The sequence below is a fragment of the Zalophus californianus genome, chromosome 11, assembly GCF_009762305.2.
Source record: "Zalophus californianus isolate mZalCal1 chromosome 11, mZalCal1.pri.v2, whole genome shotgun sequence".
Classification (NCBI taxonomy): domain Eukaryota; kingdom Metazoa; phylum Chordata; class Mammalia; order Carnivora; family Otariidae; genus Zalophus; species Zalophus californianus.
This window is the reverse complement of record NC_045605.1, coordinates 5,672,687-5,696,430: the sequence shown is the minus strand read 5'-3', so window position 1 is coordinate 5,696,430 and position 23,744 is coordinate 5,672,687. Positions and strand designations below refer to the sequence as shown.

Here is a 23,744-nt window from a genome sequence, read left to right as displayed (position 1 = left end):
AATCAACATACAGCTTTATTTAAAATGAATCATGATTTCCCCAAAACACAACAAAAGCTCAGTTAATAATGTATGGGTGACAACATTCCCTGTAATAACAGAGCTAATATAATTTATACTACCATGAAAGTGCTTAGATCGTCGGAAGATACATGGGCTGCTAGTCAGCATTATCATCTAAATGGATCTTAGGGGAAAAATACTTTGTGTGAATAAAGCTTCTTTAGAGTTCAACAGGATGTTTAAAGATGAAAAGCAATATAATCACACACCAAAATGTATCCTTGACAAATAAGAAGTAAGCATCTCCACTTCATTACTATGTTTAACAAACAACTAAATGGCGTAACCCTAGAGTGATGTTTTAAATATAACGTAAGGAAAATAATTATTGTGCTAACAATAAATTAACACCAAACTTCCAACAAGGTATTTTTACATCAACCACCGTCGACCTTACATTAAGCTGAATTCCTGGTTCACTGAGAAGAGAGTGCCTTCTGTAAAGTCTTTGGGTGAGCTGACTTGAGGTTCGTACAGTAAAACCTGCCGCTTGAGCTTTGGGAAAGCTACTAAAGACTACGAAGAATAAAGAGAAAACAATTAACATCGATCAATGGTACGGAATACTAAGATCAATTCTCCAACATGACTAAAAGAGGGGAGAACAAATTATAAGCACAAAATCACGATTCAACTTTTATATGATACCTCGATGACTTTAACAATGTAAATGTAGAAACTGAGAAAAGAACGAGGAGAAAGAGTTGGTTGTGAGGAAGGAAGCAATAAATGATCTCTTTACAGTAAGACACGAGACCAGAGCAACTGGTCATAGGCGATCACAGCAAAAGCAACTTGCCAGTTACACACCAGCTATTTCCCTCTAGACAATTATTATTCTGGAACTTTCAAGAGGTCTGTGGAGTAGGAGTAAAATGTAGCTATGAGCAGGAGACTAACAAGTACATTTTGCAGGCCCTCAAAAAGACCAAAGTTTTCTAATTCTTACATTTTTGGTCATCATAAAAATCTCTGAACACATTCTCAGTGTGAAATCTGTGGTCACACTCCTCACAGATAACGTTTAAACACCAACTCAAACATTCATTTTTTTTTTCCTTTCTCGTCTTTCACCATCTTTGTAACTTGCTTATTTTCAATGTCTTTTTTACCATGAATACCTCATCTGTGCATTAATACCTCATTAGTGTATTTTTTCTTGATTAAGGGTCATTTTCAGAGTGTTTTGAATTCATAAATTTATTGTAAGCAAGCCATCAATATTTCCTGCTTGTGACTGGATACAACTTTAAAAACAAAAAAACATAAAACAAACCCATAAAGTCCTTCTAAGCTCAGCATCAGGGAGTTCAGTTGCAAGTTTTAGATTTTCAAAGCTGATTTTCTCTCTGGGTCTTTGGTTCCATGCAAACAACACAGCCAGCTGAAACGTCGTTACCTCCAAATCATATTGACCTACTTCATTCTTAAATGTTATCTATAACAGACAAAATAGCATGAAGATGAGATTCCCTCCAGGATGATTACCATCTCTCCCTCCTACACTCTTTCTTACATGAGGTTAAACACGGAAAAGTCCGCCAGCCGTCTTCCAACACCCACTCTTCCCTTCTTACATGGCAATCACAATTTTAGCACAACTTCATGACTGCCCAGAATAAAGGCTCAAATCCCAGCTCTCCCTGGGGCAAAATGTGGTCATGTGACCAGTTCTGCCCAATGGGATATGAGTGGAAATGATGGGGCAACTTCTAGAAGTCACCCCTGAAGCAACGCATACTCTCATCCTTCCCTTCCTGTTGGGCTGGAGGACAGGCACATTGGAGATCACACTGCATTTGCAGACAAGAACAGTATCTTAAGTGTGCTGACACAACCAGAAGCCCTTGTCCCTACAACTCCATGCACTAGATCCCCTAGAGCTGCTCAAACTTGCACGTGTGAGACAAACAAAGGTCTTTCTTGAGTCCCGGTACTTTCAGTCAAACCAATATCGGAACTAATACACCATCTACTTACAATTCCATTTGACATGAGATGATGCCAATGTAATTTTCTACCACTATGATTTTTTTTGTAGAATTCTTCTACTTCAGGTATCAAATCCTCCAGTTCAGTAGGAAGTGAGACAAAGACTTTCTCAGAGCTCCTTGACCAGGCACCAGCATTTAGAATTTTTATATTAACTGAATCAGCTATAGGCAAGAATATCAGAAAATATGAAATAAATAATCTTGAAAATGTGTAAAATTAAAAAGAAATATATATGTATACTGGGTGAGCATTGGTGAAAAATAAACAAAACCCTAAAGATTTTGTTAAAAGTATCCTTTAAAAAAAAAAAAAAAGGATTAGAGGGACGCCTGGCCGGCTCAGTAGGGGGTGGGGAGCATGCGACTCTTGATCTCAGGGTCATGAGTTCAAACCCCATACTGGCTGTAGAGATTATACTTAAAAATAAAACTTATAAAGAAAAAAAGGCGGGGGGGGGCGGTGTGTGCCAGGGTGGCTCAGTTGGTGAAGCATCTCGCCTTCTGCTCAGGCTCCCTGCTCAGCGGGGAGTCTGCTTCTCCCTCTCCCTCTGCCCCCCGCCCCCGCTCATGCTCTTTCTCTTTCTCTCTGTCTCAAATAAAGAAAGGGGGGGCGATGCCTGGGTGGCTCAGTCGGTTAAGCATCCAACTCTCAGCTCAGGTCTTGATCTCAGGGTTGTGGGTTCAAGCCCCCTGTTGGGCTCCATGCTGGGTGTGGAGCCTACTTATAATCAATCAATCAATCAATCAATAAAATCAATCTTAAAATAAAAAATAAGTCTCTTCATGTAACTGGATCTGAAACATGTAAAGCTCAGGCAGTGAACTGTGGCTATTTTGAAAAAATAAAAAATAGGGGTGCCTAAGTGGTAGAGCCGGTTGAGCATCCAACTCATGGTTTCAGCTCAGGTCAAGATCTCAGGGTCATGAAACTGAGCCCTGTGTTGGGCTCTGCGCTCAGCACAGAGTTGGCCTGAGATTCTCTCTCCCTTCCCTCTGCCCTTCTTGCTCATATTCTCTCTCTTTCTCAAATAAATAATCTTTAAAAAATAAATAAAAAATAATTTAAAAATACATACATACATAAAAATAAGGATTAGCAAATCTAAAGTCTGTTAAATTCTGTTTTGCTGGATGTCTTCAAGGAATGTGGACTTTGTAACATCTTTGTATCTGTTACTGTTAGGGTTCATTTTTAATATACTGGAAAACAAAAATATTCTCTTTAAAAAGGTGTGTATATATATATATACATATAAATGTGTGTACACACACACACACACACATAATTATAGAATAATACCTGGTAAAGCCAATTTATTATTTTTGTGCATTTCCTTAAAAGCTTGGTTCAAATCTTCAGATACTTTTATGTCCTGAAACATTCTAGCAAGCTTGTTTACATAATCTGCTGGCATACCAACTTCCTATGAAAGGCAAAGACAAAAGAGGTAACAAACAATAATATATTATCTGATATACTATTAGGAAAAACTTTTAATGGAAAACTAAGTCCTGGATGCTTTAATATAAAATCATTCCCCTTTTATTAGAATACTTATATCGTAATACCTATTAAATTTGATTCTTAAAAACTAAATGAGAGAGTACAGGTCACCGAGGCTTTCTCTGCATGATTCCAATATACATGAATCAGTCGCCACAGTATAGTTCAGTAACACCAGTCCCTCAACAACCCAAGTCAACTCTCAGTTATCACCATATATTAAATGTGAGGAATGCATAAAGTACAAAATTTACTTCTCATCATGACCAATCACAACACTTTTTTTCAAAATCTGTTAGTCATCTGTTAATCCAGTTTACCCACAGAAAGCAAAGCATACAGTTTTGTTGCATCCTTGCCTTCCAGGGAGAAATCCACTTGACATTTTATAAAAATGGATAATCAAGAGAGCTAAGTGGGCAATGACAATGACAAAAGCATACCACAGAAATAAAAATAAAGCTGGAAATGAAAATAATCTAATAGAACATAAATAGCATTCTAGAAGAGCTGAATGAGGTCAACTTGCCAACGCTGAAGACTCTAAATATACAAGCATAGGAACGTAAGGTAAATTATCTTAAGGTAAATTTACTGAAGGTAAATTATCAACTTAAGTGAGAAAGGAGTAGTAACAAACAACAACAACAACAAAAACAAGACACCCCAGGAGAAGTGACACCAGCAAAAACTTTCACAACACTGAGAGCCCGAAAAACCACAGGCTGGAAGGTGACCCAAACTTACAGGGAGTCTAACAACTCTTCAAGGCACACAGAAGATGCTCACGCCATATTCTAAGTCACACGACAAGAAGGCCTGGGCTGGTCAAACTACTTTTCACTTACAGGACAGCCTTCCTGAGATACAACTCATCTACCAGAACACTCACTCTTTCAGAGTGTACAATTAAGTAGGTTTTAGTGTATTTACAGGGTCTCTGTGGATTTGGCCACTGTGGACATTTTGTTTTAGTGGAATCTCATACTACGTGGTCTTTTGTAACAGAATTCTTTCACTTAGCAGCGCTTTCCAAGTTCACTCATGTTGTAGTGTGTGTCAGTACTGCTTTTCTCCTGACTACTAAGTATCATCCCATTGTATGATTAAACCACGTTTGGTTTATCCCTTATCAGCTGAATGACATTTTGGGTTGTTTCCACTTTGTGGCTCTTATTAATAATGCTGTTTTGAACATTCACAAACAAGGTTCTTGTGTGGTCATATGCTTTCATATCTCTTGAGCAGAATTACTTAGGAGGAGAATTGCTGGGCTGACTCTATGTCTAACTTCTAAGAATGGCCCAACAGTTTTCCCCGGTGGCTGCACTGATTTATAGTCTCATCAGCTGCACATGAGGTTCCAATTTCTCCTCTTCCTTGCCAAGACTTGTTGTTTTCTTTTTAATTTTAGCTACCATAGTGGGAATAAAGGAGAGTGGGAGGAAGGCCAGAGTAATGACTAATGATGTCCAACATCTTTGAAACATGCATTAGCCATGTGAGTATCTTCTGGGAAGAAACGTCTATTTTAATTCTTTGCCCATTTGTAACTTAGCTGTCTTTTTACTGTGGAGTTGTAAGAGTTCTTTATGTATTCTAAATACAATATTGGACATATGAATTGCAAATATTTTCCTAACTAATCTTAGGTTTTTACAGAAAAATAGTACTTTAGTTCTAAAAGTTTCCTATGTTTTAAATTATAGTGTACTAAATACATACTCATTTTACAAATTTTTTTCCTATGTAAGATAGAGTTTTTAATGTTTTAACAGAAATTTCTCAGAGTTACAAAACAATAATTTTTCCCACTGATTGTTAACATTAAGATCATTTTGCACACTGTCAGTTTGCAGAGTAATTTTACTATCCTACAGTATCATGCAAAGCAGGGCAATCTATAAATGTATATGGTGAAATATATATATATAAATGAAGGAGATATATATAAAATACATATAACTATATATAATATATAATCTTATATAACACAATATGTATCTTAACACCATATATATATATACATAAAAGACATTCATTTTAGTATAACTCAAATTCCATTTAAGTGAACTGACAGGAACAGATTTAAAATACTTTGATATGAGAATTTAATCATAATTAAATTAGCACTGATTACCCTAAGTAAGCCATCATCTTTTATGTATTGGTTCTTTTAGCTTTATATAGAAGTCTTTATTTACAAACATCCCTACAGTTAAGCATTTAGTACTGAAAACACCTTAAAAATGCAATGATTTGTCCCACAGCCCATTTAATAAGGTCAATTCAAATGAAAGTGGAAATACAAAAGTGCAAAACATCAGAAGCAAACCAAGAGCAAAAGTGTCTCACTAAAGTCTTGATTAAGAAAATATATTATATATCACTTTATTTTATATCACTGATGCCATTCTCTTATAAATCATCCCCTACTTCTTTGACACTAACATCACCAAAATGTATTACTTAATAAGCAGACATAAGAACCATGTGTTATTTAAAAAAAAAAAACAAATATTAAAAAATTTACTTACTCTTAGCCACTCTACCATATTCTCTTCAATTTCACTATCAGCAGAGATGTCTAATATAAGACGTCGTGTCAAATGAGCTTTGTGGTATCTCATAAAAACGTCTTTATTTTGTACGTATTTAAGTACCAATAGCTGTACAAAAAACAAAGTTACTTTCAATTCATGTATATTCTTAGCCAACTCTCTCATTGAGACCTTTCCATACCCCAACGTCAAAATCCAGAAATTTATATATACATACACATATATAGAAGCCTACTGAATCACCCATCTCTGAAAAATGACCAGTCCCCATACCCTACACTTTACTACTTTAAAAGCTAGCAAATTTGAGACTGTAATCAAATAACCTTTTAGTTCCTATAAACATCAATTTTTCAGATTTAATAAATAAAATTTTAGATGAAAATTAAGGGTTTTTCCCCAAATTTCTCTTCTATATAGCCTTTTCACTTTGATCTGACACTAATCTTCTAAGTCTTTTTGTCTATATTTTCTATCTTTACTTCTTATTTTTTTTTCTTCTTTGTATTCCTGGGCTTATAGCAAATTACACTAACAGCCAGGAGACAAGGAGACAAAAATGAAAGCAACTAACTCTTACCTACATTCACTCATTTCTAATTATCTATTTTGAGCTCTCACAAAAAGAAAGAAGTGACAAACCCCCAGTCTCTCTACTGTCATTCCAAACACCATCAGCTGCATTTCCCTCTTCTTTGTCCTTTAATAGGAGCTAGCATTGAATTCCTTTAAAACAATCAGGAAGGGGAAGAATTAAATACTATTTCCCTTTTCTAGAAGCTACAGAATAAAAATTCCCAGGAAGAGAAATAACTGCCCTACAGAGATCTTATACTGTAAGATTTCACAACATTAGCTGCTATCACACAAAGTCTAATAAACACAACACAAATTCAAACTAAAGTAATTAAAATTTTTGAAATTTAAAAAAATATATACCACTTCTTTAAGCTTTGCTTCAATCTCTTCAGAGGTTAGTTTTTTGCTTAACGGTGTTTTTCTTAGCAACATGTCACAGTAATTGGCAAGCAGCTCAGGGCATTTTGATTCAGGCTGAGTTTTTAATCCCACCCTAAAAAACAAATTAAAAGCAGTTGATAAAAAGTGAATGATATCTGCAAATATTTTTTCTAAAGCCAATTTTTCACAAACTTCTTAGGTTGTATAAACCCAGTGATCAGGGCTGAGACTAGGATGAGCATAACTGAACAACAAGGGTGCATAATTTAAGGAGGCACTTACTCTTAAGTTCCCACAGGTGCACCTGCAGGATGCCGAGAGGAAACCTACATATATTTTGTACCCTGGGTGCTGCCCTGCCCTGCCTCTAGTGGTGGCCTTGTCAATGATCTTTAAAAATTTTTATTCAGGTACTAACTTGCTAAATACTTTTGAACAAATTGCGTAAATCCTTGCATATTTTATAAGTTAACATTTAGAACTTTTTGTTATTAATATGTCAGGAAAAAAAACGTTCTTTGGAATGTATCCAACGTAACCTAAACTCCACAGTTATGTGATACCTACCATCATCCTTTTTAGAAAACTAAACAAACTTTTCTTTTCTTTTTTAAAGATTTTATTTATTTGACAGAGAGAGCACAAGCAGGGGGAGCAGCAGGCAGAGGGAGAGGGGAAGCAGGCTTCCCGCTGAGCAGGGAGCCCGATGCAGGACTCGAACCCAGGACTCTGGGATCATGACCTGAACCGAAGACAGATGCTCAACCGACTGAGTCACCCAGGCGCCCCTAAACAAACTTTTCTGAAACAATGAAGAACTTGCATCTCTATTTTACTTTGCTAACAAAATTTAAAAACCAATGTATTATATTTTTATGCTTGAAAGTCTTGCGTTTTTTTTTTTATAAGATTTTATTTATTCATGAGACACAGAGAGAGAGAGAGAGAGAGAGAGAGAGGCAGAGGGAGAAGCTGGCTCCCAAGGAGCAGGGAGCCCGATGCGGGACTCAATCCCAGGACCCTGGGATCATGACCTGAGCCGAAGGCAGACACTCAACCATCTGAGCCACCCAGGCGCCCTTGCATTTATTCTTTATCTGGCTTCTCTAAATTATAATTGTAAATAAATTAAAATTCAACATTTTAAAATTTGTGTACATAAAATTCAAGTGTTATTTTCCCGGAATTGAGTTATTCAAATTATTTTAAGTACACAACTTATCAAAATAAAATAATTATGTTGTGTCTGTGTATATAAAACATACATAATATCTTAATGAGGTAGATGAAACTTTTTTCCCTCCTACTTAACGAATCCAGAAATTACAATCAATTTTATTTCTACTTTTTATTTTTATAACTGTATATCTGTCCTGAAAAATCTTATTCACATAAGTAGATGGGACTGGAAGAAGTTTTTCTGATGTTATGCCACTCGTTAAGAACCTCCTGAGTTATTTGCTTAAAAAATACATACAGATCTAACAAAAAAGGTTATTTTTAGTAATGCATCAAATTAGCCATCAATTGTGTGTAAAGCCAAGAACTGGAAACCACATGACTTGCAAAAGGATCTGACACCTAGTTATCAGAAATTCATTTTCTGTACATCAATCCCAATGTTTCAAAATATTCCTTTCTTATGCAACTTGGAGGCTTTTTCTGTCTCAAGGCAACACATCGCAGTAAGAACAGAGAGAGAGGCACGCCTTTCTCTGGAAAGCAGGGAAGATTAACTGTGGGAAGAAGTGGAAAGGGCAAATTATAAGGTAATTCCAGCAGAGGGCTCCAGCGTAGAGGAGAGCAGATGGGGAAGGAGAGGCCCAAGAGCTGATTTCCAGCGTCCACACTGGCAGACTCCGGAAAGGTTTCTCTGCAACCGGAAGACCACTAACTTACTTCCCCAGAATTCCTCTATTTCTTCCCATCTATTCACGCTGACAATGCCTGGCTCCTGCAGGAACAGATGCCCTGACTGCAGTGGTCTACCCGTCTCCCTCCCTCCAATGTGCCTGCTGAGAAGACAGGGGTCAGCTTTTCAGTGTCGCTCCTGTGAAGGCGGAGTGTCATTTCCCCTCCGGGGGCTGTTTCAGAGCTTGTTTGTTTGTTTTCAGTTTTTAGCTGTTTCACTGTGACATACTTAGGAATGGTTTAATCTGCATTTATCCTGCTTGGGATTCAAAGAGATGCTGGAATCTAAGAGTTGGCATCTTGTATCCATTTTGTAAATTTCTGGTCAATGGCTCTTCAAATATTGCTTATGTCCCCCTTTTCTGTTCTCTATAATTCCAATTACATATTGCTATAGATATTTTACCTTTCCTCAGGTAACAATTTCCACCTATTTGTCCATTAATATGAATTATTTATTACTTATCTATTTAAGCTTATTGTTACTAAGATATAATTCACATACCATGCAGTTCATCCATTTAAAGTACACAATTCAGTGTTTTTTAAGTATATCTACAAACTTGTACAACCATCAGCATAATGAAATTTTTAAAAAAATTTTTAAAGATTTTTTTTTTTTTTTTTTTGTCATAAAGAGAGAGAGTGAGTGAGCTTGCACAAGCAGGGAGGGAGGCAGCGGGAGAAGCAGGCTCCCCGTCGAGCAGGGTGCCAAAGCGGGGCTCAATCCCAGGACCCTGGGATCATGACCAAAGCCAAAGGCAGACGCTCAACCGACTGAGCCACCCAGGCGCCCTAGAATAATGAAATTTTAAAACATTTTAATTAACCCCAGAAGAAACCCCATACACATTAGCAGTCACTCTCCAGCTATCTCTCCCTCCCAGCCCCTGGCTACAAGTCATCTACCTTCTGTCTTTATGGATTTCCTTATTCTGAACATCTCAATAAAGGGAACCATACAATATGTGGTCTTTTGTGACTGACTTCTTTTACTTAGCATAGTGTTCTGAAGATTCATCCTCATCATAACATATACTGGTAGTTCATTTCTTTAAAAAAAGATTTGCCTTTTTATTGTGGTAAAAAGATTTACCATTTTAACTTTACAATTTAGGGGCATCAAGTACGTTCACAATGGTCTGCAAATATGACCACTATCTGTATGCAGAACTTTTTCACGGTCCTAAACAGAAACCCTACACCCATTAAACAATAACTTCCTACTCTCCCCACCCCCAGCCCGTTAATGTCTATTTTATTTTTTTTCAATGAATTTGCCTATCCTAGAAACCTCATATAAGAAAATGATAGAAAATGTGTCCTTTTGTGTGTAGCTGATTTCACTTAGCATATTCTTAGGGTTTCATTCATGTGGTAGCATGTACCAATTTCATTCCATTTTATGGCTGGATAATATTGCATTGCACAGATATACCACATTTTGCTTATCCATGCATCAGACAATGGGCATTTGGGTTGTTTCCTTTTGGGGAAGGCTATTTAGAATAAAGCTGCTACAAACATTCATGTACAAATTTTTGAGACGGTGTATGTTTTTTTTCTCTTGGGTATATACCCAGTAGTGGAACTGTGGGTTACATGGTTAATTCTATATTTAACTTCTTGAGGAACTATCAAACTATTTTCAAAGTAGCTGCATATATACATCCATATATGGATGAAACATATATGAACCCACTCTCTCCACATCCCCACCAACACTTGTTACTGTCTTTTCAATTTTAGCCATTCGAGTGGGTGTGAGTGGTATATCACTGTGGTTAAGCTATTGATCTTAATTATTTTAAAGTCCTTATCTGCCAACTCCAATATTGGGATCATCTGAGCGTCTGTTTCTAAAATGGTTTTTCTCTTAATTCATCATAAGTATCTCTGCCTTCATAAGCCTGGTAATGTCATAGTGACTATTGGGCACTACATATAAAAGCATCACAGAGGCACCAGATGATGTCATCTTCCATTAAGATGGAAGTGGGTTCCCGCTCTATTCTGCTATGGAGAAGACCAATCACTTTAATCCAATCAGGGGCTGGGTTGCAGTTTTGTTAAGAAACAGTCCACGTCTGGTACAATCAGCCATTTTTCACAGAGCCCTAATTTCTTTCAGTAGACAATAATATTTCGTGGACTAGATCTGGTGCTAGTTGTGTTCATTGCTTTTGGGGTGTCACTGCTGCTAGGCCCTCTCAGTGGACAAACTTAGAGATACACATACTCATTTACAACTATAGTGTCTGGCCTTGTTTCTTGTGGATGTATTTCTCATCCTAATGAGGCTCTAATATAAGTATGACAACTCAGAATGAACAAGGTCCTTGAAAAACACACCTGACCACAACTAAAACTAGGTTAACTAAGAAATCTAAAGAGGCTGAACTTGGGATCAACATCTGCGCATAAAGAAAACCCCAGGCCCAGATGGTTTTACTTATGAATTCTATCAAACATGTAAGGAAGAAGTAATACCAGTTACACTAATTCTTTTAGAACGTACAAAAGGAGGAAGTAACTCACAATCCTTCTTAAAAAGCCAGCATAATCGTCATACCAGAAAAAGACAAAGACATGACTAAAATGAAAATTATACAGGGCACAAAGACCAGAAAAGAAAGAGGTAAAATCCTTCATGAATATAAATTAAAAAAAAAAAAAATCTAACCAACATTATTAGCAAACTGAATGCAGGACTATATAAAAAGAATAATACACATCATAACGAAGTAGAATTTATCCTAGGAATTCAACCCTGCTTAAATGTTTTTTAAAAAACCAAATACCACATCAGAAGAATACGGAGGAAAAACCTTATGATCATTTCAACCCAGAAAAAGCATTTAATAAAAGTCAACACCCATTCATTATCAAAACTTTTAACAAGCTAGAAATAAAAACAATCTAATTAAGGGCATATATGAAAAACCCTCAGCTAACTTTGTACTTAGTGATAAAATATTAAAGGTTCCCCCCCAAGCCTGACAAAAAGGACAGGGCTGCCCACTTTAACAACTTCTATTCAACAATGTACTTATGATCCTAACCAGTGTAGCAAGGCAAGAAAAAGAAATAAGTGGTATAAAGATCAGAAAGAAGTAAAACTGTCTGTATTCACAGATTACATGATTATTTACATAGAAAACTCTTAAGAAATCTATAAAACTACTAGAACTAATACCTTTGACAAGGTAACAGGATATAAAATCAGTATACAAAAATCAACTGCATTTCTACATACTAACAAAATACTGGAACATCAAAAGCGTTCATGGAAAAATAGAACAAAATTAAACTACTCAACTGACTACAGAATACTACTACTCAACTTAGTACAGAACTGTATTAATTAGGACTATGTGGTAATGGCCTAAGGATACCCAAATAAATCAATGGAATAAAACAGAGAGTCCAGAAATACACACATATTTTTAAGTCACTTGATTTTTTACAAAAGACACTGAAGCAATGCAGTGGGGATGGTAAGTATTTCCAACAAAGGATGATGAAACCACTTGCTATCCATATGGAAAAGGAAAAAAAATCATTAAATTTAACTCCCTACTTACACTATAAATAATAATTATTTTAAGATGGATCTTAGAACTAAATGTGAAAGCTAAAATTATAAAGCTTACAGAAGAAACAAAAAAGATTATCTTTGTGTCATGGGGTAGAAAAAGACAAAGGTTTTCTAGACAAAACACAAAAAAGCAAAAACCATAAAAGAAAAGCATGTATCTCCCAAAGAGTCTATATACAGAATATCTAAGAACTTTTACAGGTCCCTAATAAAAAGGAATAATGCAGTAGGAAAAAAAAGACAGGCAAAAAAATGGAATACTTTATAAAGCAAAATATAAGAAGGCCAAATAGTATAAGAAAGAGGGCTCAACAGCCATAGTCATGAGTGAAATGGAATTACAACCATAACGAGATAATCACTACACACATCTAGAATGACTAAAATTAAACTGACAACACTAAACGTTGTTAAAAATGAGGATCAACTGGTACTCCCTTGTTTTACTGGTGGGAGGGTAATGCAGTACAAACACTTGGGAAAACAAACCACTGTGCTTTGCAAAAACATGGATGAATCTCAAAAACACTGTGCTGCACTGAAAGTTTACACACAAAAGTACATATCGTATGATTCCATTTATATAAAGTCCTAGATCAGGCAAAAGTCATCTACGTTGAAACAATCACAACAATGGCTGCCTCAGGAAGGAGGCAGGGGTAGGGCTGATGGAATGGGCATGAGGTAATTCTCAAGGATGATGAACACATGGTACATCCTAACAGGGGCGTAGGCGCATGTGTCAAATCTCACAAAATTGTACACTTAGGATGGATGCATATGTCAGCATGTAAATTTTATCTGAGAACATCAACACCAAGGTCAATTAATGACTGCATGCTGAAGTGTTCAGGGAGTAAAAGTTACTGGTGCCTGAAACAAGTTTTTTAAGATTTTATTTATTTATTTGAGCAAGAGAGAGCAAACCCGCAAGTGTGTACACAAGCACGAGGCGGGGCAGAGGGAGCAGCAGACTCCTCACTGAGCAGGGAGCCCGATGCGGGACTCAATCCCAAGACCCTGGGATCATGACCTGAGCCGAAGGCAGACGCTTAACTGACAGCCACCCAGGGGTTCCCTGAAACTTCTTTTGAAATCCATTTAAAAAGCTGAATGATGGATGTACAGAGAGATACATATTTGATAAAGCAACATAGTGACAAAAATTTGAAAATTTTCATGAGCAGGGGTAAATGAGGAAGATCTTTCTGTATCCAAATGAAGAGATTTTGAAGATACAGTGTTATGTATTTCAGACATTTCACAATGTATAAAGAAAACAAGACAAATGCCTCTTAAACTATGTCAAGTTACTATACTGCTGTATGACCCAGGTATCTTCCACTGTAATATCACTCAACTTACACAGCTCAAAAAAGACACAATGAAAATGATTAAAATAAATTCTAAACAATTACTTTTCATTTTTTTTAAGTTAACATTTTTTTTTAAGATTTTATTTACTTATTTGAGAGAGCGAGAATGAGAGACAGAGAGAGAGCACATGAGAGGGGGGAGGGTCAGAGGGCGAAGCAGACTCCCCGCCGAGCAGGGAGCCCAATGCGGGACTCGATCCCGGGACTCCAGGATCATGACCCGAGCCGAAGGCAGTCGCTTAACCGACTGAGCCACCCAGGCGCCCTAATTACTTTTCATTCTTAAGAAAGCTATTTTTCAAGTATTTTAGCATTATATATAAATTTTGTTTAAAATAGCAATTCTAGGTGTTCAGTCAGTTAGGCAGCCAACTCTTGGTTTCAGCTCAGGTCATGATCTCAGGGCTGTGGGGCTGAGCCCCACCACCAGTTCTGCACTCAGTGGGGAGTAGGCTTGGATTCTCTCTCTCCCTCTGCCCCTCCCCACTCCATGTGCTCTGTAAAATAAATGATAAATAAATAAATAAATAGCACTTCTTGGGGCATCTGGGTGGCTTAGTCAGTTGAGTGTGTCTGACTCTTGATTTCAGCTCAGGTTATGATCTCAGGGTCCTGGGCTCCAGCCCCACATTGGGGCTCCCTGTTCAGCAGGGAGTCTGCTTGAGAGTCTCTCTCCCTCCCCCTCCGCCCCTGCCCCCCTCAAGCACGTGCACAGGCGCACATACACTCTTTCTCAAATAAATAAATCTTTAAAAAATGTATCGATTTTTAAGAAAAGATCGTATTTATTTATTTGTCAGAGACAGCAAGCACAAGCAGGGGAGCAGCAGACAGAGGGAGAAGCAGGCTCCCTGCTGAGCAAGGAGCCTGATGCGGGACTCGATCCCAAGACTCTGGGATCATGACCTGAGTTGAAGGCAGAGCTTAACCAACGGAGCTGCCCAGGTGCCCCTAAAATAGCAATTCTTAGCTAGAAATTGTATCAAAATATTTTTCCAATTAACTTTTACTGCTTCGTACTACTCTAAAGGTACTATAACTAGCTCAGGTTTATCAATTTTTAAATTTATTATTTATCCATTTTAATTCATTAAATTTTGATTTTTTAAATGGCAATATACTTACATTAAAACTGACTGCCCTCTTTTATTATGGTGAACTGAGTTATATTCTATGCTTTTATATTAAAGTAACTTTAGTGACTAACAGGGAGGAAAAACAATCACGTAGAGATTCTGAAAGATTAAGAACATTTTTCTACTTAAAAAAATAAGATCAACATTTTTGGTCACCAAAGGAGATAATATGAAATTAAAATTTGAGACAGTTTTTAATATTCAAAGGGAGCAAAAACCATAAAAGTAAAAAAAAAAACAAAAACAAAAAACCAGCAACAAAAATCAAACCTAACAGATTTAGGATGATAGGGCACAATGCACACCCAACACTCCAAAAAAGTTAAGAATTTTAAACGTGACTTTTAAAAACTTACCCTTTCTGCTTCAAAGGTAATTCAAGTTTAAATATGGTAGCATCATTAACAACTGCTTTATATGCCTGCAAAGAATTTACAATGAAATGAACATTAAATATTTAGAATAGTTTGATATTTTATTTTATTTATTTATTTTTAAAGATTTTATTTATTTATTTGACAGAGAGAGACAGCGAGAGAGGGAACACAAGCAGGGGGAGGATCAGAGGGAGGAGCAGGCTCCCAGGACCCTGGGATCATGACCTGAGCCGAAGGCAGTCACTTAACCAACTGAGCCACCCAGGCGCCCCAATACAGTTTGATTATTTTAAAGGTATCTGTGGCCTGACAGAAATTTCAAGTCCTGACTTTAGCATGCTCCCTCCCACGTCAGAACCATCATTATTCTCAAGCAGGGTCTCAGAGCTGCCTGACAACCATACCATTGTCTCTGTGCATGCACTCGCCCAGAACACACTTCACACATCATCTTTCCCTTCAGCCTCCCACATTTCCTCCCCCAGGGAGACGTGCAGCTGAGGACGCGGCTCCCTATTTTGCTAATAAAACCAAAGTGAACAGAATTCCTCCGATTTCTCTTATGTCATCTTTCCCTGTCCACTGTTCCTAGGCACACAAACAAAGCGTTATTTAAATCTTAACATTCTCTTGCCTTTGCTCACCTCCAGCTCCTGCGTCATTTATCTCCCTAAGCTAAACTTCCTGGACGAATTACCTAACACATGGTCTCTGTTCTCTACCACCATTCCTACCGGAAAAGCCCTCCACAACCAGGCTTTTGCATCACTGCTCAACCTAATAGTTCTTGCCAAAGTCACTCACAACCTCCATGCAGAAGACAATGCTTAATCCCCACCTTACCAGACACATCAGCATTTTATTTTAATTTTTTATTTTTATTTATTTGAGAGAGAGAAAGAAATAACGAGAGAGAGAGCACGAGCAGGGAGGAGAGAGAGAAGCAGACTCCCCAGTGAGCAGGGAGCCAAACGCAGGGCTCAATCCCAGGACCCCAGGATCATGACCTGAGCTGAAGGCAGACGCTTAACCTAAGGCTGAACCACTTAGGTGCCCCATCAGCAGCATTTTAAACCAGCACATCATGCCCTCCCCCTGAAAGTGCTTTTTCTACATGTTGTCTACAACACTGCACTCTCCTGGTCATTCCGCTCACTCCGCTCTCTCTTCATGAAGGCCAGTTCTTCATCTTTCTCATAACAAAACTGTCGGTGCCCAGGCCGGTCCCTGGATCTCTTCTCTTTGCCATCCTTAGTCATTGCGCTGGGGATCATGGCCGGTGTCAGCACTTTAAATGCCATCCATATGCTAAAGCTCCCAGATTTATTATTTCAGGTTGTATTCTCTCCCCTATACACCAAGCTTGACATTGCCACACAGATGTTTAATAAACATTTCAAAGTTAACTTGTCCAAAACTGAGTTCCTAATCTCCTTACGGCCATCCCTCCCAAAACCTGCCCCCTCTCCTATCATCTTCCCCATCTCAGCGAGCATGTGCTTCTAACTGATCAGAACAAAAATCTGAGTGTCATCCCTGACTGGTCTCTTTCTATCACATTCTACATCTGATCCATTAGCAAAGCTTGTGTAGTTTGTCATAATCATTATCCAACCAACTTTGATCACCTCTACCAGCCGGCATTCTGGGCCAAGCCTCCATCATTACTTTCCTGAATTACTTAAATAGGTTCTTAGCCAGTATTCTTACTTCTTCTCTTGCCCTCCCTTCAGTCTAGTCTTTTTGCAGCAACCAAGACGTCCTGTTAAAATATAAGTCAGATCCATTCTGTTCAAAACCTTCCACTGACTTTCAATCCTACTCAGGGTGGAACTAAATTCCTTACCATGGCTCAGAGTCTTATCTCTGACTTCATTTCCTACTCCTCTCCCCTCCCTGGATCCACTCAGGCCACAGTGACCTTTTTCTCTTCTGTTCCTGGAATATGACAAGTAAATTCCTGCCTTACAGCTTTTGCATCTGTTGTCCCCTTTTGCTGCATACTCTTCCCTCAGACAGCCACATGACATTATTTCTTAACCACTTTTTTTAATTTATTTGACAGAGAGAGAGAGAGAGAGAGGGAACACAAGCAGGGGGAGTGGGAGAGGGAGAAGCGGGCTTCCCGCAGAGCAGGGAGCCCGATGCGGGGCTTGATCCCAGGACCCTGGGACCATGACCTGAGCCGAAGGCAGACGCTTAACTGACTGAGCCACCCAGGCGCCCCTCTTAATCACTTTCAATCCTGATTCAAGTGCCCCTCAACGAAGCCTTTGCTGGCCACTCCATTTCGTATTTCGAATCAACTCATATTACCTCCATCCTCCCTTAATGCCTTTCCTACTCTCTCTTTCTATCTACCTACCTAAAAATGGAGTGAGAGAAAAAAAACCCTACTGGAGAAAGTTGATGGTCTTTTTAGAGTTACAGAAAGAAAAAAAAAATCTAACTTGGGAAATAAGAAAGATGGATCAAAGTGAAAAAACTGATTCTAAATTCTAGTGATAGATTTATGACATTTAAAAAGATAAAACCTGGGGCGCCTGGATGGCTCAGTCGTTAAGCGTCTGCCTTCGGCTCAGGTCATGATCCCAGGGTCCTGGGATCGAGCCCCGCATCGGGCTCCCTGCTCTGCGGGAAGCCTGCTTCTCCCTCTGCCTCTGCCCCTGCTTGTGTTCCCTTTCTCGCTGTCTCTCTTATCAAATAAATAAATAAAATCTTTTAAAAAAAAAGATAAAACCCTGGGGGGCTCAGTCGGTTAAGCGCCCAACTCTTGATTTCGGCTCAGGTTATGATCTCAGGCTCGTGGGATCGAACCCTGTGTGGGTCTCTGCGCTCAGTGGAGAGTCTGGGATTCTCTCTCTCTCCCCCTCTCCCCCTCCGGCCCCCCCCCCCCCGCGCATTCTCTCTCTTTAAATTAAAAAAAAAAAAATCTTAAGAAGATAAAACCCTAAGGATAATACCATGGTTCATTATTATCCCGTATTAGTAAGGACAGGAAAAAAGGGTCAGAGAAGCAGGATAAACGTGACATGATATGAACGTGACATGATACCCAGGAGTCCTGTGAAAAGGGCAGAGGGCAGAAGGATCAACTCTGCTCGAGGGCAGGACGTGCAGGGAGGCGGGGTACCAAGGACATTCCAGAAGTGTGCTTTGAGGGGGGTCTTAAAGGGTGAATGAATAGGAATTCAATATTAAAAAAACATTCTCCAAAAAATGAGGGAGAGAGAAATTTTCTAGCTAGATTCTAGTTTGTAAGCATACCCAATTCTTACAAAAACATGTAACAAACCAAATATAATAAAAACTGTTGTCCTCCAGATAAAAAATCAGAGTTGCTACTTTTAGTTTATAATTTAGTAGCATAATGGTGCAAGTTTCTTTTTAAAGTAAATTATGACAATACTGTTAATATACAAGAATATATACCTTATCTCTTGCAGTAAGAAATCGCGGATCATCTTGAAAAGCTTCTTTGACGAGTTTACTAAATCTATTAAATAATGTAAGTAACTGCTCAACGTACTTCTCAGAGTCCTAAAAATAAAATGTTTTATACTCAGTTGAGTTTTTTAAAAAGAAAACAATACAAAAAAATGAAAAAATATAAACGAAATTTTAATACACTATAGTTCCAAAATTTGGGAATTCTCTGAAAAACCTTTTTCTTGTTATTAAAAGGCGTCCCAACATTACTGTTCTGTCATCAATTACTATTTTAAATACCCAATCCCGCATTTAAAGAACAACCCTGACGCACATCCACCAAGGACACTCACAGTAGTAATAGTTTCAGCAGCTGCTACCATATCTGCCAGGCCAGCACTGATGATATGTTCCTCCAAGTCTTTCAACATTGGCTCTATCCCATTGGGAACTTTGTCCATCAATGAAAACATTAAATGTAATTCTGAAGTGACAGAACACACTCATGTCATCATCTCATCCATCAAAATAAATTTCTCTTTGATTTGTATCTTGGGTCTAGAATGCCTAAGATAGTAAAAGTCTGGAGAAATATTAGTTGGAAATGGAGAACCTTAGTAGTATTCTGTGGGTATAATTAAGAGTTGTTATAATAAGTACTATAACTTACTGATCCACCTTCTCTGACAAAATTTATTTTTAAAAGAAACTCTAATTAAAAGTGATCACACAGCACAAAACCTAACTCCTCTTAAAAGGTGAGTCATTTGACCTTCAACTCAATGGAATATTTTATTTTTTAATTTAAATTCAATTAATTAACATATAATATTAGTTTCAAGGTACAGGTCAGTGATTCATCAGTCTTATGTAATACCCAGTGCTCATTACAACACATACCCTCCCCAATGTCCATCACCCAGCCACCCCATCCCGCCGCCCCCCTCCCCTCCAGCAACCCTCAGTTTGTTTCCTAGGATTAAGAGTCTCTCATGGTTTGTCTCCCTCTCTGATTTTGTCTTGTTTCATTTTTTTCCTCTCTTCCCCTATGATCCTCTGCCTTGTTTCTTAAATTCCACATATCAGTGAAGTCATATGATAATGGAGTATTTTTAAATCTAAGAAGTACAAAAATTTACGCAGAAGGGTAGTGTATTTTATAAGGTAGATACAATATTGAATACATAGCACCATATCATCAAGTGGCAAAAAAAAAAAAAAATCACATCAGACTATCCAAAGTGATTATAAAAGTGTATTAGAGATAATATAAAACTGTATTCATAGGGAATTTTTCAGTTTATAAAAGCACTTTCTCCTGTTATACCATTTAATTGATCTTCACAAAAATCTTACTGCACAGAACTGGTTACCACTAAATAAATTCTTTTGAAGGGAACCCAACACAGATTTAGAAATAACTCTATTTGGCCTAGCATACAAAAATCCAAGTATTTCATTTATGCCAATGAGCTTTTTACTACAAAATTACAAGTGTATGAACCTAAATGAACTGAAATACATACTTTAAATGCAACTAGAGATTAAATAGGACCTTTGCAATTATACACAATGAAACCTGGACAGGAATACACCCAAATGTTAAAAGATGGGTATTAAAGAGGGCACGTATTGAATGGAGCACTGGGTGTTATACGCAAACAATGAATCATGGAACACTACATCAAAAACTAATGATGTAATGTATGGTGATTAACATAACATAATAAAATAAAATTTAAAAAAAAGTTATCTCCAAGTAGTTAGAGATACAGGTAACTTTTACCATATTGGTTGTAATGCACTTGCAACCTCCCAAAATATAACTTTATAAAGAAAACATGTCTGTAATAAAAAAGTACACTTGCAGAAATCTTAAATTATAACATATTTTAGGGGAAAGGGATAAAGATCATTAACATGGAGTGCTGTATTACTTTCTAAAAATATTCGCCACAAAGTTCCACACAAAAGTCAAATACCTAGTTCTAGTCTCTCCCAAATGTTTATCATTTAAATGAGTCTTTAAAAGCAGAGCCTTACATCTGAGAACAAACTGAAATCTACCCCCATCCCCTACACACAAGTATAGATACCTAACAGTGGAATGTTTAAAATGTAAATTTATAACCTTCTTTACAGTACTGCTGTGTTAAATATTTTATCATTTTCTTTAAGCACAGTTTACTGTAACAAATATACCTATGCAGAAAAGGATGATCTAACAGCAACTTATTAAAAGTAATCAGCTTCAAAGATACCCTCTTAAAAGATTATGAGAACTTTATGTGATGTTTTACCTACTTTCAGTTTCATTTCGCTTGATCATGCCTTGGCACTCTGCTAAGATAGTCTCTTTAAAGGATGTCACCAGGGCATTTACACAGCATTCCATGAGCTGAAATATATCAAAAATTGGTCAAGGCTAATATAAGCACAAACCTACTCCACCCCACTTTGCTTTTTTAGCTCCATAAAACCATACTGTTCAACAACAGCAAAAATTAAGTATAATGAAAGTAGATCTTACTTACCTTCGCTACAGGAGCACTGAAGATGGATACTCTATACTAGTTTACCAAGGTATATTTACCCCAAGAAAAAGGCTACAGAACTTACATTCTCTTTAGAAATTTTAATAGAAGTCCCCAAGGAGGGGAGGAAAAAAACTGAAAAATATACAAAACAAAATGAAAAAAATAAACTTTGATGAATTCTTAACTGGAGAGAACATGTGTTAAAATGAGATTCTAAAATTCTAAGTACAGTCATTCGACAAACCATCACTGGATGCCTACTTCGTGCAGGCAGCAAGTGGCTAGGAGACAAAGACGACTAAGACACAACCCCTGCGCTGGAGGAGGGGCGCTGTCTAACGAAGGCTAGGGGAGAAAGCGAACGTAAACTAATAAATACAACTCGGGTAAGCGGCAAAACACACACACACACTCATACTCATGCCCAACAAACGAAAAAACAGGCAGAGCAACTAAATACTTCTTGGGGTAGTTAAAAAAGTCTCATCTACAAGACGCCATCTAAATTGAATCTTGAAAAATAATTACAAGTCCAAAATGGATTGAGTATTCTAGGAAGAAGAAGAAACTGAATATGGTAGGCAAGACACAGAGAGTGGAAGAGAAAACGAGAAAGGGAGGCTGGAAGCAGATCGTAAAGGAAAAATCTATGGTTTGGGATTTTTATTCTATAGGTAGGGTAGGGAACAAAGAACCAAAGGTTTTAAACAGGAGATAAATGCAATGAAGGTCTACTCCCCCCTAAGAGCAGACTGGTCAACAAGGCTGCTGAAATATTCCAGGTGACATGGCCAGGGTCTGGTGTTCTAGGCGGTCCTCAATAGAATCCACCCACCCCACCACTGCTCCCTCATGTAACAGAATTACTTATTCTTCTTGCAAGCATCAAGTAAAATGAATAGGTCGTGAGCACTCAAGCACAGTACACTAAGGCTGATATGTATCTTCTGAAATAAAGGTCATCTGTCTGTACTAAGGAAGGGAATTATGTGTGTTTTAAAAGTTCTTTGTTAAAAATTCTCCTTGGAATTGACATAATGCTGGCAATGACTGAAGCTAAACTTAGGTAATGGGGATTCATTATACTATTCTGCCTGCTTTTTAAATGTTTAAAAAATTTCGTAATAAAAAGTTTTTCTCAGGTCCCTTTCTGAGAATTATGCTAACAACTTTAAAAACCGTGGATGTCAATTTCCTAAAGAGAAACAATACACAAAACGTGCTTGAGAATTTCTGCCTTGCCAAGGTGGGAAGGTCTGTCCCAACTCCTGAGTAATCTCCCCCGGTACCAGCTCGGGACCACACAACTGAGCACTCCTGCCCACGGCAGCAAGGCCAGACTGACAACAGGTGAATCTAACTACATTGAACTCAGGGGGAAGAGAGAGAACGTGCAGTGAGAATGAACCCCAAGCCTCTGTCCCTCCATCGCCAGTTTCTATTTCAATGACAAGTCACAGCTGTGTGACTGGGTAGGAGTCCAACTTCTGCAAATCCCAAAAATCCAGTGTGTGTTTCAAGCTGTTGTTCTGAAATGTGTTAATGGCTGTAACCAGCTTTCTTTAACAACACAGAACAGAATGGAAAAAAGCAGAGTATGTCATACATAATAACAGTGAATATTATTTCGTAGAACTTTTGTTTCAGATATGTGCAAATAAGCAGAGTGTATACTAAGCCACAAAATAAAATGCCTTTCTTATTGTGGGTTACAATGAGGATTAAAAAGAGAGGACAAGATAATTGAAGAAACTAAGCAGAATCTAGTAAGTCTTAGATGACAGGAGCTAGGGAGTCTGTTGAGGCAGTTTCTGGTTTGAGAGGCTTAACGATTATAATAAGAGGTATCTTTTAATGAGCACTTAGTCTGTACCAAGCATTGTGCTAAATGCTTTACATACATTATCTTATTTAACCCCCATGACCGCCTTAGAAAGTAGATATTTAACACAAAAGGAAACAAGCTCAGAGAGGCTAAGTAACTTGCAAGTGTTACACAGTTAGTTAGTGTCACATGAGGCCAGGTAGGTGACTCCAAAGACTACAACTTCTGTTACTACATTAACAGAGCGAGTATACATTTAGCGATGGCTACATGCTAAGAACTGAGTTAAGTGCTATAAGGAATAGAGAAGTATAAAACATGGTTTATACCTTCAATAATCTTACAGTCCAGCTGGGGACATGTAAGTACACATCTAAAAATCTGTGTATAATTCTCATATAACAGAGATACATTGAAAGAAGTTCAACTCGCAAATAAAGCAAAGATATGGAAATAAATACATCATTATGACA

At 37.7% G+C, this 23,744-nt stretch overlaps 1 protein-coding gene across 1 annotated transcript in view; it reads right to left on the bottom strand.

Moving 5' to 3' along the window:
• CUL5 (cullin 5) overlaps positions 1-23,744 on the bottom strand; it is a 93,786-nt gene that overhangs the window by 8,258 nt on the left and 61,784 nt on the right. The window contains 10 exon segments of the mRNA XM_027579331.2: positions 461-579; positions 1,340-1,501; positions 2,044-2,219; positions 3,358-3,481; positions 6,099-6,230; positions 7,062-7,194; positions 15,460-15,524; positions 18,913-19,020; positions 19,263-19,393; positions 21,214-21,307. Of these exon segments, the coding sequence (XP_027435132.1) occupies positions 461-579; positions 1,340-1,501; positions 2,044-2,219; positions 3,358-3,481; positions 6,099-6,230; positions 7,062-7,194; positions 15,460-15,524; positions 18,913-19,020; positions 19,263-19,393; positions 21,214-21,307 (1,244 nt within the window).